This window comes from Pelobates fuscus, chromosome 6 (genome assembly GCF_036172605.1).
Source record: "Pelobates fuscus isolate aPelFus1 chromosome 6, aPelFus1.pri, whole genome shotgun sequence".
Taxonomy (NCBI): domain Eukaryota; kingdom Metazoa; phylum Chordata; class Amphibia; order Anura; family Pelobatidae; genus Pelobates; species Pelobates fuscus.
In genome coordinates, this window is record NC_086322.1 from 288669123 (window position 1) to 288688115 (window position 18993).

General features: G+C 42.0%; 1 protein-coding gene across 1 annotated transcript; it reads right to left on the minus strand.

Moving 5' to 3' along the window:
• Positions 1-1387: 1387 nt before the first annotated feature.
• On the minus strand, positions 1388-18993 carry DDX42 (DEAD-box helicase 42). Its single transcript, XM_063459410.1, has 19 exons — positions 18927-18993; positions 14386-14613; positions 13280-13427; positions 13128-13189; positions 11360-11396; positions 9981-10133; positions 9780-9884; positions 9517-9636; positions 9244-9420; positions 8437-8565; positions 7957-8056; positions 7208-7255; positions 6990-7087; positions 6591-6867; positions 5417-5643; positions 3912-4022; positions 3680-3781; positions 2264-2711; positions 1388-2230 (listed from the first exon to the last, which is right to left on the minus strand). The coding sequence occupies exons 2-19, from the start codon at positions 14604-14606 to the stop codon at positions 1848-1850; spliced, it is 2946 nt and encodes a 981-aa protein (XP_063315480.1). The 5' UTR covers positions 14607-14613; positions 18927-18993; the 3' UTR covers positions 1388-1847.

Sequence of the window (18993 nt, forward strand, 5' to 3'; positions counted from 1 at the left end):
TTATAACCCCAATTAAAAAGTGCATAAATAAATCCATGTTTTTACTGGGGGTATAGCTACAAAACTGTTATTTTATTTTATATTTAGGTAGTGGAATGTTACATTAAAGTTCCATTTTTAGAACCAGATAGCAGGTATTCCTTTTTACTAAGCAAACTAACCTGCGCATCACATCCTCCCTGTTTACTATTTTTAATCTTTATGATGCAAGTCAGGACTTAATGATTAAACCAGGAGACTTAGCTGGGAGGCGGATGTTTTGCTTGACGGTTCAGTAAAGTCTGCTACTGTAAAGTGTAAGTAGTTTCATGAAGAGAAAATAAATGCCTTGGCTTTCAAAAACACTGCCACTATCGCCGGGGCTACACTCCGATACCGTCTTCAGACCAGACAATGTAAATCACACCACCGAAGTGTGTGACCCCCTAACCTTGGCTACCAGCCGAATAACCCCAGACGTTTTGTGTTTGATCTGGATAACTCTCTCTCGTTAACAGAGTGATGTTAAGCGTTTTGTCTTATGTAAATAAAAATACAAGCAAACCCTGTTCAATAATGCATGCAAACTTTAACCCCTTAAGGACCAAACTTCTGGAATAAAAGGGAATCATGACATGTCAGGTGTCCTTAACCCCTTAAGGACACATGACATGTGTGACATGTCATGATTCCCTTTTATTCCAGAAGTTTGGTCCTTAAGGGGTTAAAGGAACACAACACCCACTACAGTGCATTTAAGAACGATTTGATTCCTTACTTGGGGTCCACAAGACACAGTTGCTCTCTTCTCTTTACTACAGCTCAAAGAGAGCGAGGAGGCCCCTGCTTAGGTTTTGTTAGCTCGCCTGAGCCAAGCCAGCAGTGCAGGGTCAGCTGATCACTTTCAGCCAATGAGCAAAGCCCTGCAGAGGCAAACCCCAGGTAAAAAGCTAAGCCGTTCTAAAAGTGGTTTAATTATGTACATTGTGGGGGAAACAAGGGCACTATAATCACTACAGAACCTTGGAGTGGGCCTTTAATTTAAGAATGAGATGGGTAAATGTGCCTGCAAAATTTAAGAGACAAGCAAATGTCAAAAGGACAAAGCAAATATGGAAATAGGCGTGAGAGTGGATGAGGGAGGAGAAAATCAGGTAACACACAGCAACAACCCTAGAGTGTGCGGCTACGAAAATCTAGAATTCTCTCTCCCTTTTGTAGATCTGGATAAGGGCTGTTATGGGGGAATGAAACAGTAGCAGAACTCAGCCTTGGTTTGAAACATTTCGATCCCTGCTTGGAATTACGCTTTTGACATTTTATAAGGCCTTTGTTGGCAAAACAAAGAAAGTAAATCCATACACACTGTGCAAGAAGTTTTAAACTGGTAACACGACAAGAGACAACATCAAAACATGTTTCTTTAATGAGAAGCTCTGTCTATGAAATGAACAAGTTCTCACATGAGGGAGGGGAGGGGGGATAAAACTTGCTATGTACAGAAACATTTTCTAACACGCACATACACACAATATGGAGAGAATGTCCAGGGAACAGCTGAAACTGAATAGCCCACATTGCAGGTTTCCAAGTGACTGCAGCATAAAACACTTAATGCAAAGCAATGAATGGATGTATTTTGCTGTACATGTAGAAGCACACAGATCTACTTGACCCCCACCCTCAAATCTGCGCAAGATAAGGACCAGTCCAGAGTGAAATTATGTTCTCTCAAATTAAAAACAGAAGTGTCAGGGATGGTGTCACCTCCAACAGTAAATACAAAAAAAAAAAAAAAAAGCAAACAAAATTAATCAAACAGAATTGAGTAAATTATGGCAAACCCACGATAAGATGTCCGGGCTAACTTAACTGTCCCATCGACTCTTCTTGCGCTTGGGAGGTTCTGGTATTGCAAAGCTTTCACTCTTTCCCTCTCTTTTCGATTCTCCGTCATCTCTGGGACTGTCTCTCCGTCCTTCATCTCTGGGACTCTCTCTACGTCCTTCATCTCTGGGACTCTCTCTACGTCCTTCATCTCTGGGACTCTCTCTACGTCCTTCATCTCTGGGACTCTCTCTACGTCCTTCATCTCTGGGACTCTCTCTACGTCCTTCATCTCTGGGACTCTCTCTACGTCCTTCATCTCTGGGACTCTCTCTACGTCCTTCATCTCTGGGACTCTCTCTACGTCCTTCATCTCTGAGACTCTCTCTACGTCCTTCTCCACTGTCTCTTCTGCCACTTCCACCTTCCCTAGAGCTGTCCCTCCTACCATCTCCACTTTCCCGAGAGCCTTCTCTTTTCCCCTCTCCTCCATTATAGCTCTCCCCATGCCGCCCACTGCTGGAGTGCCTATGTCCACCATGCCTATGTGCCTCCCGGTCTCCATGCCGACCTCTACTATCACTAGACCTCTCCCGTTCACTTCCTTCGCGACTTCCACTTGCCCCTTCGCCGGCACTATACCCACTTGTTGCAAGTAAGTTTGAGCTTCCTATGGAGGGGTAAGACATCGGGATGCTACTGAGGGTTCCACTGCTCGTAAATCCTGGCATGGTCCTGGGGGTGGGCGGTGGAGATGCTTCAGCGGGAGGTGCTAGAGGCTGTGGGTGCACATTCGGTATAGAGCTTAAGCTACCCGCACTGGTCCATGCTCCAGAATTAATTGTAGAAGTCCCAGTTTTCTGAGTGCTCAAACTGGCTGCTACAAAATGATTCTTGTACTGTGACTACAAAGGAGTAAAACAAAAAAATATATATATATTATTAAAATTGGGTCATAGTGCATATACTGCAGGGTCTGACCTCCTGTACAATTTTATAACAATTATACACCACTGCCCTCCCAAAAACTTGCATACAAGGGAAATGTGTTTTGTATTGCAGGGTAATGTCCTATACAGTAGAGATGCTTGGCATAACTGTGCTTGTTCACAGACAGACATTGTATTCAGGTGGCTTTCTAAAAAACACTAAAACCCTGAACTTTTATTATTTACACACATATATATGTAAAGAATTGCTTTTTGCTTTAAGCATGTCTAAAAAAGGGGCATTCTATAATCTGTAAAACTTATATGTCCATTATTTCCATAAAATTATACGTTTACATGGTTTCTGTTTTGGCTATCCAACAAACTTGTTTTATCTCTAGTATGTGCCAACTCTATCCCACGTTTGAAGTAAATGTTAGGCCAATAGTTTCTAAATGAAAAGAACTCAATAGTGAACGGGTTGGTGCAGTGAATGGCTTTTTGCAACTTTCTTAGTAAATTATGTTTTTTTTTTTTATCAACTTGTGTTTATGAAACCAACTTGCTTTTTAATGTTTGATGTTCATAGCAAATTGTCAGCTAACAATGCAACAGTTCCTGTATATTTTTTATTACCCATTCTTTCTTAATACCACAATAAATAAATAAGAACTTTTTTCCTGAGTATATCTCCCTATTTGCTAGTGTGGAGAGAGCAAAATAGGGAGCAGACATGTCATCTTGCCTCTCAAAAAACAAAAACAGACGAGTGACAATATATTATCCCTAAAGTCAGGACCCAAAATTGGGGTCACCCTGCAATTTCAGTGGTTCCCCAACATACAGGGTCTTTATAGAGCCACATACTAACAGGAACCCCCCCTGTAAATCTTGCCTTGACCTAATGCTTAAGCACTCTGAAGGTCTAATAATCAACCCCTTACCTGAAACGCTGCCTTCATAGCAGACAGTCGATCACCCATTGCTCCCCCAGTAGGTTTAAATGCTTCATAGTTACTCATCACATTTCCTCCAGTAGCACGTTCCTAAGACAGAAGATATAGACGGTAGAAATTCCAGGGTTTAGCCATCATGGGTACATATCAAAGATCCACTCTCCCAAATACAGAACCTAAAAGATCAGTTCTAGGAGTAAAAGTATCATAAATTCCTCACCGAAGTCTCTGCACCTAGACCAGGTCTCTCTCGATAACCCAAGCCACCTCCACCAATGTTCAATTTCTTCCCCTTTCCAGCTTTGAAGCGAGATTTACGGAACCAGGAATTCTAGAGAAATGAAGAAGTAATACCATTAAGTGCTATCTGCAAAATACAAAGACCCCATAAAGTGTTCTCAGCGTATCTCTAATGGCCAGCCAACCTCTAACTAGGCGACCCTAGCCTTTTACCAATAGGACTAAAAGTCCTCCATTTCCCTAAAGTCACTATTACTCCCCAGTGTCACTATTAGCACTCTCACTATAGGATTACTATTGAAAGGTTGTAATACGCGGATAATGCATATATTGAGCCGTATTTAAAGTTTGTGTCTGGTGTCAGGGAGAGGGGACCGGCTCTCCCTGCAGATATCTTACACAAGCCTCTGATAATTAATGCCTGGAGTGCTGGCAAGGTAGACGGTCTCAGCACACTCCTGAGACAGATAAAGTAGGAGGGAGGGTGCGGAACAACACGCGATACTGAAAGCCTGAAGCTATCGACTCCCGGACAGTGCAGCACATTCTGCACTCGCATGGATTTCATTTAAACTCGCAAACTGCGAGGAGAGGATGCAAGTGGATATTTTGAGCCCTGAAATAGCGGTTGTGGTGCTTAGTGTGTTCCTTTAAGATAAGAATATTTCCTTTTTGGATGAGGAGAGCCCATGACTTTGGACATATTGGATAAATTCCCTCCCAGCCTTAAGAGGAAGAAATTCCCGAAATACAACACTTCCGTACACCTATACCTCTCAATCCCCTGCTTCAGTTCTGTTTCTGACCCTCATAGAGGACTCAAAGCGCAGACAGAAACAAGACTGCTTTTTCATAAGCCTGAAGTTAAGGATGTGTTTCCCATTTATAATTGTAAAGTTGCGGAATATGTTGGAGCTATGTAAATGATGATGATAATAATAGGGACTCTATGGGCACCAAAAACACTTCATCCCATTGAAGTGGTCTGAGTGTAGTGTCCCTTTAAGCCTACAATATAAAACATTGCAAGGTTAAGACAGCCACTCAAGGCACTTCCACGATTCACTTGAAATTTTACTCCGTGAAACGTGCACACGCTTAACACGAGGACATCCAGTGTCTTGAAAATCCCCATAGAAAAGCATTAAGGCGGCACACATTGGAGGAGGAGGAGACTGAGACAGGACTTTGTTTTTAACCATTGCATGACTGGAGAGGGGGGGTGGGTCATGAATGTCCCGTGGTGTTAATCCCATTCTGTATGGTTGGACGTGAGCTCCAGGTTTATCCTCGCTGAGCACACTCAGAGGAACCTCGGGTAACTGCTAAATTAAGTGTCAGGGTGCACCTTTGGCCAGGCCACCCTTGTATCCCGAAATCACCATATGCTCTTAATGAGTGACCCCACTTATTCTTCCAATTTCTCCAGTCTGTAATAGAAAAAATTTGTAATCGTCAAACCATAACTACTCTTAAAATGTATACCTGCATGGCCAAATCCATCAGCTCCTTGGACACATACTGGTTAGCGCCTTCGAGGTTCCTCACTAAGTCACCAGCAAAATTGCTGTCCTTTGGAGTTAAAAGTGTGTAGGCAACACCTTTCTCACCCGCTCTTCCTGTACGACCAATACGGTGAGTGTGCGTGTCAATATCCCGTGCCACGTCATAGTTGACCACAGTCTTGATAGATGGAATGTCCAGACCACGGGCTGTTGGAGGAGGGAGAGGGATTATAACCACACACTTGATGTGAGCAGGTGTGGTCAGATCTAGTGCAAATCTACCAAGAGTGGAGAGTGGAAAATGACGTCATTAGGTAATAAAATTAAAAGTTCTGTAAATCACGATGATGCACCAGAAATAGAGCTCTGATAACCATCGCCAGTAAGATAGCTTTATGGATTAAGCTCCAGGACCTACAAACAGCAAAAGAGATTCCTAATTGGAGAATGATTAAATGTATGCTGTATGCACCATAACCATTTCATCTCACTGAATTGGTTTCAGTGCTTGAATTCCTCTGACACGGTCACACCATTTTCAAGCACTGTAGCACTGAATGAGGGGCCCTGGCCATCCACAACTTGGCCCTCACTTTAGATAGGACTATGGCAGAGATAACACACTTCCTTCTAACCAATTCATAAAAACAATGGGATGTGTGATAGGCTTAAAGCGGTCACATTAAACGCTCAGCCAATCAGAGCCACCCACTGCTGCGCTGGCTAATGATCCTTCAATCAGCAAAGAGGGGATGGGCTGCAAGGGACTCTAGTTTACCATTAAAACATTAAAAACTGTTTTAACTCGGAACAGAAAGACCGTGCCAGGGAATTCCAGACACAATAAGCACTTCAATTAGATGAAGCAGTTACAGTGCCTACAGTATCCTTTAACCCCTTAAGGACGAAACTTCTGGAATAAAAGGGAATCACGACATGTCACATATGTCATGTGTCCTTAAGGGGTTAAAGTTGGGCAACAACAATCTACAGACGCCAGGATGTAACTGAAATTTAATGAGTAATAAATATACATTTCTTGATAAATAATTTGAAATAATTATGTTTTCTTTCGCATATCTACAAGCATGATAGATCCCTTTCTTTATTCAAAGAGAGCATTTTGCATATTTACAATGTTGGAGTGTACCTACCTGCTACGTCAGTAGCTACCAGTATAGGGATGTTTTTTTTCTTGTAGTCCGTGATAACTTTGTTCCTCTCGCTCTGGTCCATATCTCCATGAAGAAGGCCAAGTTGGTGGTCCTCCACTTTTAAATTAGCAGCAAGTTCCTCTGCATTGGCTTTTTTTGTGACAAAGAGAAGGACACTTCCAGTAGAGGTGAACTCAACCAGCCTACGTGTAAGCCAAGCCCACTTATCGGGTCCTGCTGGCAATATCTCCACCACTTGAGTGATGTCTTCATTGGCCTGAATATTCGTGTGAAAGAGAAGTCAAGAGTAAGTGTGGATAGTGGAAAATGGCCCAAAGAGATCAAGCTTGCTTGGTAAGAACATTAAGTTTCCCAAAGAACAGTTTTAGAGCCGGTTACCTCCCCAATATCTCCTTGAACGACACGGATCGGATCTATCAGAATATCTCTGGCCAGCTTCTCAATCTTCTTGCGGAAGGTGGCACTGAATAGGAGAGCTGTACAGGAGAAACAATAGCTAAGAATCTTAACAAGTGAAGTTTGGTTAGATCGCCCGAATTTTGGGAAGAAATAAAAGGTTGATCATGAAATTAAGTCTGTTCAAAGCTTCAACTTACTCTGTCGATCAGGCCGTACATGGCTTGCTACAGATCGAACCTGGTATTCTGCAGAAGAGAAAAAAAAAGTGTGAGATTTGTATGCGAAATGTGATAAAACACAATGTTACAAGCTCCAGTAAGTAGATTAATTCTGATTGAACCCAGCTTAATGTGGTGACATTGCCGTTAACCCTTTCCTGAACACTTTAGGTTTAGTAGAGTGGACGAACCTCTCATGTCATATCTTGGTAAAGTATATTAATAAAATATTAATAAGTGCATAGAATTATTACCACACTTAAAATGGACATTAAATGTGCAGTCATTGAACGGTGTAAGACCATCTTATTTAAGATGGAGCTTAAACTGGCAAATATTGCCCTCACCAAAGCTGGTAGCCAAGGGTCACCTTCTTGGGGACAGTTTTATTAATGACCAAGGGAACTTTGTGGCAGCCTTCACGGCTCTGGATTAGGCCCAGTGCTCTATGTGGTGGGCGTTCCACAACCATGTCTCTCCTAGGGCCGGGAGACCTGGAGCAGTGTGGCCAGCCGCAGTTTTACAGACTTGAGACGTTCAGGCCAACTACATTTGTTATCTAAAATATTGCCAATGAAGCACGACTGTTTACATTTGAGAACGGGGTAATGCACAAGACATTCAATAATTGCATTGAGGTTTCTGCTCTAGTGTAGGAACAATTCTTTACAAAGATTCAGGAAGGTGACCGTTTCCCACCCAACATCTGCCCAATGAAAGCAATTTACCAAAGCCCATGTCAAACATGCGATCAGCTTCATCAAACACCAGGTACGTGACCCGCTGGAGATTTGTTGCCTTCTTCTTCACATGGTCAATAAGACGGCCCTGCAGGAGCAGAAAGATGATCAAATAAAAACAGACCAATGCCCATTTACATGCTGCTTAGCCACCCCTTACTCAATGCCCATTTACATGCTGCTTAGCCACCCCTTACTCAATGCCTATTTACATGCTGCTTAGCCACCCCTTACTCAATGCCCATTTACATGCTGCTTGGCCACCCCTTACTCAATGCCCATTTACATGCTGCTTAGCCACCCCTTACTCAATGCCCATTTACATGCTGCTTAGCCACCCCTTACTCAATGCCCATTTACATGCTGCTTAGCCACCCCTTACTCAATGCCTATTTACATGCTGCTTGGCCACCCCTTACTCAATGCCCATTAGACAGCAGATTGAAGTTTGGATGTGTTTATACTCACCGGTGTGCAGACTACAATCTCCGTTCCTTCCTGCAGAGCCTTTGCCTGCTCCCACATGCTGCCACCGCCATACACCGCAACAGAGCGCAGGTTATATGCCTTCCCAAACCGTTTGCATTCGTTGTGGATCTAAAACACATTATGTAGGCCAAAACAAGTTACACAGAGCAGATAGAAGCCAACTGGCTCATCTAACAAATAAACAAACATTCTCAATCGGAAAACAAAGGCTTCATGGTCTCGTTTTCCTACTCATGGCAGCGATGTGACTACACTAAGCAACATTCAACTCCTTTACAAAATTAGTCTAAATCACCTCTGCTGGAAAACAATTCAATGAGTTCATTAATATTTTATAAATGTCAAACTGTGGCCGATCCGCACGAAGACAAAGGAAAAAAAATAATAATAATAATAATATGCATGCAATGAATTTCACTCGTGCTTAAACCGTGCACACACTTTTTTTTTTATGCAGAAATGCAATGAGAGGCCCAGGATGGTCTGACATCGCAGCCAGTTCCTGTTTTAAGTATCCGTGCAGGAGACCAAGACCCTTTGGAGAGCATTTAATGCTTCGAGAATGCCATGTATTCTGTGATCAATATATGTACACGGCAGAGATATAGTAATGAACTCTGTGCCAATTACCTATTTCTATACACATACATGCACTAAACCATTCTTGTCCAAAAATACTCCCATTAATTACAGACATTTGCAGCACTTTACAAGGGAAAGTCATCTCTGGTTGGATTTTGCACATTGTTTTTGAACAAGTTTAATAAGATAAGCATGCAGTTATACCTGTTGACACAGCTCACGTGTGGGACATACAATGACGGCAATCGGTCCATCACCAGGCTGCAGTTCCTTTTGGTCCATAATGTGTACCAGCATCGGCCAGATATACGCTGCTGTTTTACCACTTCCAGTTTTTGCAATGCCAATCATGTCACGTCCACTCAATGCCACTGGAATTCCCTATAAAATGTGGGGGGAAAAAAACAACAAGGCGATGCAAAATATAGCAAAAAAAAAAGACAAAAAAAAAAAGGTAAAAAAAAAAGCCTTACTCACCTGACACTGGATGGGGGTTGGTTGAGTGTACTCTGACTTCCGAATTTGATGCATCAATTGTTCATCAAATCCAAAGTGAGCAAAGCTGCTGCCAGTACGTGGTGGAGCTGCCCCAGAGACCTGTAGAGAGTTTATATTACAATGAGGCACACAGGTACTTTGCATTTTCTGATGACATTCCTCTGTAAACAAGACAATTTAGCTTGTAAAGTTGATCACCCAAATCACCCCTCCCCTGGCAACAGGTCAGACCCTTTATTTACCCTCAGATTCAGTTTGTGGCGCAGTTCCACGATCTGCTGTGGAGTCTGGGAGGTGATTTCCTCGTGTTCCTCATAAAAGTTCTTCTCAAAAGGAGGATACTCGATCTGTGCAAGAAACAGAAGATTCAGCACATAACAGAATAAAACCTACACGGGCACAGTAGATGCCCCTTAGAGTTGCACTTTATAACTTGCTCTCACCAAGGTGTGGTCAATTGGAGGCAGAGGGTCAATAACACGCTTGGTTGTAGGAGCAATGGGATTGCCATCACTATCGTATTCAAGATTGTCTTCCTCCTCTTCTGGGATAAGTCCAGCTGTCGGATTCTCGGCCATGTATCTGAAATAGGCTTCCTGCGGAGGAACACATGAAGGATTGTGATGGGACACGCGATGCAGTACAAGCAGTAAAACCCAGTGTTATACAAACCACACACCAAATTAAGTTTCTAGCCTAACAACATTTCAAAGCATGAATAATGAAAGGGTTAAATGATAATGAAGCCCTTTGATTTCAAGCACAACCGCAATAAAATTCAAAATGCATACCAAGTAATCTTATGGTGGGTGTTTAGGATCCCCTTTCACCTGTTATTTAAACCCAAAGGGTGCTGCTTAACAATGAAAAATAACATGAAAGGAAAAAAATTAATAAAACGTAATATTCACTCACCCTCCTCTATCCAAACACTTTTCAGAGAACACACAGCAGAAACAGGGGGTGCTAGTGCTCCCCCATCTCTTTTAATCCATTCACTAAAAACTCAAACACATATACTGCATCCTCCTTCTGACCATAAAGCCCACAGCATGGAACCTCCTCCAGTGCCCATGGCAGCAACCAGGAAGGTGGCTAGTTCTCAACCAATTAGCATTCTCTCATAGAGCTCTATCTGAGAATTTAGGAGAGGGCACATTTTATATTACAGATGGGTGCAAGCTCTGTCATTTCTCAAATAAATAGAACAAGAAAGGCTTGAGAATTCACAAACACCAAGAGGCTTCTCATTCAGTTGAAAAAAGATGAATAAGAAGTGATCGTGAAAGTGAATGAAACCAAAATCTTTCGAATTATCTGCAATAGATTGTGTTTTTTTACGTCGTTGCCCACCCTCCCCCTCCTTAATTTTATGGGTGCATGAGGAAAAAAAAAAAAAAAAATGAATGGAGGAGAAAACCAAAAAAAGTGCCTTTCTGTTTCTCTCATTAGTACGATGTACTGATTCAGGTTTAAAAAATATGAATTTCCAACATTTCTTATCGAAAACACTTATCTTCGTACACCTGGTGTACTCGGTCATTTGGTACCAAAGAACATGAAATTATTTTGGATTCTTGCAATTTGTCTTCCAGTTTCCTTCTATATGTATGCGAAGCAGCAACAAGGTATGTACCAAAATTAAGAAAAATTAAAGTAATAGGCTCCCACTAGGTGGCGCCTTGTACAGGTCTTATACCAAAATGGTGAGCTAATCACCAGCCTGCACAGACTACAGAGTGGGGCTTTAGAAACAGTGTGGTCCATGTGTGACTCATAGGAAAATACTCTGTTTAAGGATAAAGACAGAAACAAAACCTACCTGATCATCTTCTTCCTCAATGTCGTCTCGAATACCCCTGCAAGAAAAAGAGGAGAAAAAAAAAACTTCCCTGCACGCAGTTCGGAAACCCAACCATTTCATGTGATAACGACAGCCTGTTTTTTGTGCCAGAGTGTCAAGCTATAGACATTTTAAAACCAGTCTTCTGCACTCCCTCCACATACCCGGTGCTTAGCTGGACCTGAGGTTGTCTGTGCCTCGGTCAATATTAGAAAAAAACAAGATGGGCAGTATGCCAGTGTCTATAGCTCGATAAAGACCTCAGTGGAGGTGAAATGTTTCAGTATTCTCCAATAAACCTGCCTGATTTACACACCTTGAGAGCCTGGACCATCTTGTTTTGTTTAAGCTATAGACATTGGCATGCTGCCCAAGTGGTAGCTTTTGGAGTCTTTGAGTAATCTACACAAATGATACGCAATAACTATTTAATGGAAAACATGGCACCGTAAGTACAGCAAGGTCAGCAGAGCATCGCTGATGAAAACTTCATTTCCCAGATAAGCCAACAGATTCTGTTTCCAACAAAAAAAAAAAAGGATTTTGGGTAGAGACATGCATATACACTGGAAGACTCTTACCCAAAATTCTTAGATGTAATAAAATCACAGCAAACAGTAGGAGTGGAAAAACAGATCTGCAAACTTGACTGGCATGTGAGAATCTGTTAATATATGCAAAACTTGAAAATGCATCTTAAAAAGGAAAACTTTTTAAATTTTATTTATTTTTTTAGTTAGATGTCCTTTACTCATTAAGATTACTGGCCGACTCTTAAATTAAACTTATATTTATTCCAGCACAAAGACAGACTCCCCATTGCAGCCAGATCCTCCCACTGTGAGGTTACTATGTCTGATTACTTTTGTCTCATAAAAAATTATTTAAAAAAAAAAAAAAAAAAAAAAATGGAACGCACACTTAAAGATGAAGTGATTCTGGTGCTTAGACATGGACATCTGGATTGTTACATGGGCATGCATTACACGCTCTCAGAGCTTGTATGTTACACAAAGGAGAGACCATGTGATAAATCATGTGTTTAATACATACACAGCACTTGTTACATATAGGTATACAGGCCAGTCCTACAAGTGTGATGTGGAAACTATGGCACATTTGGCTGAGTGACGAGACATATAGCTGGCATGCCAAGGTTTAACCATCTCTCTACTGGGAACAGCAGATAATTGATAAATAACAGAACTGACAAAGATGAAGACAGATCTGTAACAATGATCCATTGCTTTAGGGACACCCTAGTTCCCTAAGGCATTCCAGCTTCAGGAAGTGTTTTAGGGGTTAAATGCTGTTTTAAGACAAATTGTCCACTTTTAAAAATCTCTATAGAATCACCATTTGGCTGTCAAGGTGACAGTCAGGAATGCGTCCAGCTTCACTTCCTGCCTACAGTTCAAATAGAAGGTGCTCATAGAAAATCAATGACAGCCTGCGCCATATGTCCCAATGCCATGAGAAGCATCTAATTGGATACAAGTCATCAGTACTAATGACGTCATAGAAAGATAAACAGGGCTGCAGTGAGGAGACTTTCCCGGTGCTGGAATATAGTATTTTTTAACTCTTAAATTCATGGTAGTGGAGACAGTAATCTAGACACGTTAAGGAGCACATTCAATAAAAAAAAATCAATTGTACAAATGTGTTCATTTAACCCTTCTTACACACAGCATGGGAACCAGTAATTCTGGCTGCGCAAGCGGAATTCTCTTCCACACAGACGTACCTGGCATTCTTCTTCTCTTTGTCTCGCTCCTCGAGTCGTCTCATATCTCTGGCTGCCTGATCCTAAACAAAAAAAAAAACAATATTAGGCCTTTTTGGATTGTCTGAGGTGTCTTTACTTCCGAGATCATTGATAGCAGGGAAGCATCTTACCTCCACTTCAGCCATAAAGGCCTCGAGTGGATCTTCTTCGCTGTCCGATTCGCCCTTGGAGTGAAGCTGCTGCCTGGTGGGGGAATTCTCAGCAGGGATGTATGGCAGGTCAACATTACTGGAGTCTTCCTCCTCATCATCAAAGTACCTGTATGGAGAATGGACAGGACTCAGGATGGGGAACTGAACAAGCTCCATACAGACCATTAACAAAATGAATAGTTTACCACCACATTGGGGTACGAGCCAAGGTTCTCTGCAACCAGTGAAGTGCGTCACGAAGCTTGTGTCAAGAATAGGAGATCTAATTTTAAATGTCAAGAGTGTCCAACCTTGGCCCACCTTCTACAAATAAAACCACACACTCTGCCACTATACTTACTGCTAAAAAAACTAAGGAAAGCATATGTAGGAAAATACTGAATAAAGTTTTAAAATTTATTTCCAAGTGAATGGCACAATTATTTTTTTAGGACAGACTTAAATCTAAACTGTGCACCAGCAACACAACGTGAGATAGTTAAAAGTGTCTTAAAGGTCCATTAGCACACTAACATTTCCAAGTGCCTTAGTAATGCACATACTACCGACACCGTACCGACAGCTGGGATAAAAAACAACAACAACAAACAAACCTGCTAGCACAATGTATAGTTCAAATATTAGGTACAAACTAATAAGCAGAAGTTGTTTGGGGCATGACCGGTATCCTTTAAATTGACACCGAGTAGCATAAACAGTAAAGTTTGCTGTAGTAGTTATTGTGCCCAGGGCTGCCAGTGTTAAGAATTACAAAACAAAAAAATGTTACTAAACAAAAAACTGTTTTAACAGTCGAGTGCCCTTGCGGTGCCCATAAAGCCCTGTTGTACAGTGATTTAATGTATAGGTTCTGCACTGCCTCGGAAAATCTTGACTGTGTCAATCGCTTCTTGGTCTACTCAGAGTTTACTGCAGAAGCTGCAAACGTATGACAACTGCAGGAACTTCTCCAATAATATATATCGAAAAAAAAAAGAATAGGAAAGTGTCAGCTCCAATTTGGAGAATCCATCTAGAAAGTTCTCAGGTCTGATGATCCAGACTGCACAGTAAGAAATTCTTACGCATTCTCCTCGTCGAAGTTAGCCCGCTTGGAACCAATCTTGTAGAAAGATGGCATCTGGGAGCTTCCACCAGCTCCAAAGCCAGAGGACGTTGCCCGAACGAAAGCGCTGTGGGACGTCTGAGGTAACTTTGGCTCCTCCTTTTTACCGGTAGCGATGGCAAAACCACCGAAGCCGAAGCCCCGCTTCCCTCCTCCCGGTCCACCTTTATTCCAGTTCATGGTTGCACTAATGAGAGAAAAACAAACAGTTGTTAGTGAGAAAGAATTTAAAGTAAACATTCACACTGGAGTAAAGAAAAGGCAGTGTTAACATTGCCCCTGGGGACACCTCCAAGTGGCCACTGGAGGTGCTTCCTGGCTCAGTGCTGCACAGTAAGCAGCTCTGCCGTTCAGAGCCTCCATGCTCTGCATGGGGACGCTGAATTTTCCTCATAGAGATGCATAGATTCAATTCATCTCTATGAGGAGGCGCTGATTGGCCAAAACAGTGTTTGGCCCCGCTCCCTTGCTGAATTAGGCCAACCCAATGCGTTCCCATGGGGTTCCTTTTAAATGGGGTTGAGGGGGCAAGCAACCTAAATGGTGGGTTTATCACTATAGGGTCAGGAATAAATGGTTGTGTTCCTGACCCTATAGTGTTGTTTTAAGGCCAAAGTAGCAAAACAGAAAGTATAGTTGACATAGGAAATGTTATCAGTTTAATTTAGCGAAAAATCCTGCAAATGTGAAACCATTTGACTGTTAATTTATTTTAGTTTGTTTATATCTTCTGCTTTGTTTTGGGTCTGCCTAATATAACCATGATGAGATTGTATTTCTCTCTCTCTCTGAATACTGATGTAGTTTATAATTCAAGTCCTTTCAAATAGTTTTGAGGTGACAATTCTCCTCTAAGGCAAGTTTATTTTTTCATTACAAGTTCACTGTATGCAACCAGAGATTATACCTTGTAGCAACATTTCATAAACTACACCCATTGCATAACCATACATGCCATACAACGCCATAGATATAAATAATACCAAAATCTGCCATGACTGATTTATATCCATAGATATTTGGTAGCTTTTCAACTTTAATTATAAAAAAAAAGTCAAAATGAAAGGCACACATGGTCTTGAAAAGAAATAGTTAAAGAGACACTCCAAACACCTAAAGCACTTTAGAATGCTGAAACGCAGCAGAGAAAAGGCAGTGTTTATTTTTATTGCTCCCTAGGAACATCTCTAGTGGCCAGTCCTCAGATGACCACTAGAGGAGCTTCCTGGGTCCGTGCACAACTGATGTTCAGTGTCTCCACCCTCTGCATGGAGACGCTGAACTTTCCCCGTAGAGGTGCACTGATTCAATGCAGCTCTATGAGGAGATGCTGATTGGCCAAGCCAGCGTTTGGTCCTGCCCCGCCTCCATGACGATCTCAGCCAATCCAAAGCTTTTCCAATGGGAAAACATTGAATTGTCTGAGAACATCAATTCTGAGGATGTCAGGCAAGGAGGCGGTTCAGGGACGGGACCAGCACAGGCAGACCCACGCAGCATTGGAAATTAGGTAAGTATGTTTCCCTTTTAAGAAGGGGGAAGGGGAACCACCTAAATGGTGGATTTAACACTGTAGGATCAGGATTACATGTCTGTGTTCCTGACCCTATAGTGTTTATTTAAAGTAAGTTAACATCTGAGTGAAAATAATAACTTTTTTTATATGCAGTCTGTGTCTGTCACAGCCCGGTGAGGTGTGGCTAGAACTGCATAAACAGAAACTAAAATAAATTTAAAGGGATACTGTAGTGCCAGGAATAGAAAGATGTATTCCTGGCACTACCGATCCCCTTGCCTCCTCCTGGGCCTCGAGTCTAAGCATCCCCTCCTAAGTCCCACGACGAGCAGGGTCAAATGCGCATGCACAGCATTTTATTTTGTGTATTACTTAGCTTTTTTTTACTCGTAATGAAGTCTTGAGTACTAGACCAAACGCGTAGAGTATATTTATAACTTATTGTTTTGTATATTTGTTGTTTTTACCCACAACACCTGTGAGGACCCCTATACTCCATACCATAGAGACTAGGACCGGGGAATGCAGAGTTTTATTGATGGGCCTTTGATCTTCTTGTATGCTGTAAGTGTAACCATTAAAGCGTGTGATTTTATTTCATATCATCGCCGTCCTATGTTTTTTTTTTTTTTTATATCTTCCTACATGCATTACTGGATATCTGAACAATGCTGGATCTGTGGGATTTTACACATTACTGATGATCCTGAATTTTCTGCTAAACTGTGAGTGTAACTTTGAAATTGGGGTTTATTACGACTAATGTTATCACCCTAAGAGTTTTCCTTTCTCTATTTATGCTCTTAGGTATATCTTGTTTTTTCAATAAGATAAAGTTGTTCTACTGACTGTAGTGCCCCTTTTTATGCTTCCAAGCTAAAATTGAGTGCATAAAAAAAGCAATATCTGAAATATTTATCAAATGCTGTAAGGTTTAAAGGTAGTTTCTATTTCAATCCTTGATGTAGGTTAGAGACGTTTAACCAACGCTGCAAGGACATTCCTGTCAAATATTTATTACAGTTGCAGTGATTTACACAAAAAAAAACATCACCTGCTGGAACAAGCTAGCAGAGACAGGGAACATGTATTTTGTTTAAAGAAACTACCCATGTCTCCAGCACTACATACACCACTAAATCCTGTTTACTGATCATTAAGACATTTTCTGGTCCCCATCGGCATACCGCATTTACTCGAATCTAATGCACACCTTTTTTTGGAAAATAAAGTTTCCAAAATTTGAATGCGCTTTCCAATTGATGGCACATTACATTCGGGGCAAAATTCGCCGAATTGACACAGGCAGATTTCATTCTGGCGAATTCACACAGGCAAATTTCGTTCCCGAAATAGGGCTTAAGAAAGAATAGCTTAACATGTAACACTAAAATTCAAATACCATCAGTGTTCCTATGGTATATAGCAAGAAATATTTTCATTGTAGCACAATGTTGTATAGAAGTATCTTCATGTATAAACGCACATTACATTCGCCAGCAAAAACATTTTCAGCTTCCAGGTTTCAAAAATTGAGGTGCGCATTAGATTCTAGTAAATACGGTATTTGCAGAAAACAATTAAAATGTATCATTGAGAATCACTGTTAATTTCCACCCATTACCTTAAGCCGGACTTCAAGGATTTTGCCTTTATGTTTAAATGAGATGATATTATTGCAAATTCAAATGCGCACTAAAACTATTTTAAAAAAATTACGATGCCTGTTATACATAATATTATTACCCACAAAGTGTTTACATCTTGCTCTTTAAGCCCACATTGACTACCCTCCTAGAGTGATTATAATGCTCAAGCCAAATCCAACCTCCCATTCAACAGAATCAAAAGAATACTTCAACACAACACATATGGAGTATCCCCAAAATAAGCACCCTAAACATGATAATCCCAGACCCCATCACATAACATCTTGCACAACTAGGGTTGCCAGATCTATAGCCAAGTGTACATTTCCATTCAAAACACACCGGTTGGTGGTGGTGATGGTCCAACAATTCTGCTGTAATGTAATTTTTTTTTTTTTTTTTATGCTGGAATAAATTATCAATTTTTTATGGGAAAAGTGCTTCCCTGTAATATGAAGACTTCATATCCTGCTGGGAGAAGCCAAACTTAACAATGAATTCAGCATTTTAATTATAGGGCAGCACTTTTCATGTTCTGCCCCACCAAAATGAATCTGGTTATTCACGTATGTTTGTTAATACGCCTATTGTACAGCGCTGCAGAATTTGTTAGTTTTATAAATAATAATTATACTAACATTCTATAAATCCCCTCCATATACCATATTTCTATCACCAAAACAAACCCCTCCCCTTACAACATTCACCCCACTCCATGAAACTCCCTTCATCAAAGTATAATCTACTACCCCTGTCTATCTTAGCCCCTGCTCAGATATCACATCAACACTAAATGCCCACATCAGCCTGGAGACACCCAACTAACTGCCCCTTGCGCCCGGGGGACACCCAACTAACTGCCCCTTGCGCCCGGGGGACACCCAACTAACTGCCCCTTGCGCCCGGGGGACACCCAACTAACTGCCCCTTGCGCCCGGGGGACACCCAACTAACTGCCCCTTGCGCCCGGGGGACACCCAACTAACTGCCCCTTGCGCCCGGGGGACACCCAACTAACTGCCCCTTGCGCCCGGGGGACACCCAACTAACTGCCCCTTGCGCCCGGGGGACACCCAACTAACTGCCCCTTGCGCCCGGGGGACACCCAACTAACTGCCCCTTGCGCCCGGGGGACACCCAACTAACTGCCCCTTGCGCCCGGGGGACACCCAACTAACTGCCCCTTGCGCCCGGGGGACACCCAACTAACTGCCCCTTGCGCCCTGGGCCGACTCACTGGCTGCCCCCCATCTACCCCCTCTGCCCAGTGTGTTCCTCAGTGACTGCTCACTAGCCACCCTCCATCCAGGTGATGCTCTCCCCCCTCACACCCACCGATTCTCGGTCCCCGGTCTCTCTCTCCGAGCAGCGATCCCGAGCTCAGCGCCGAGTTACCACGTCA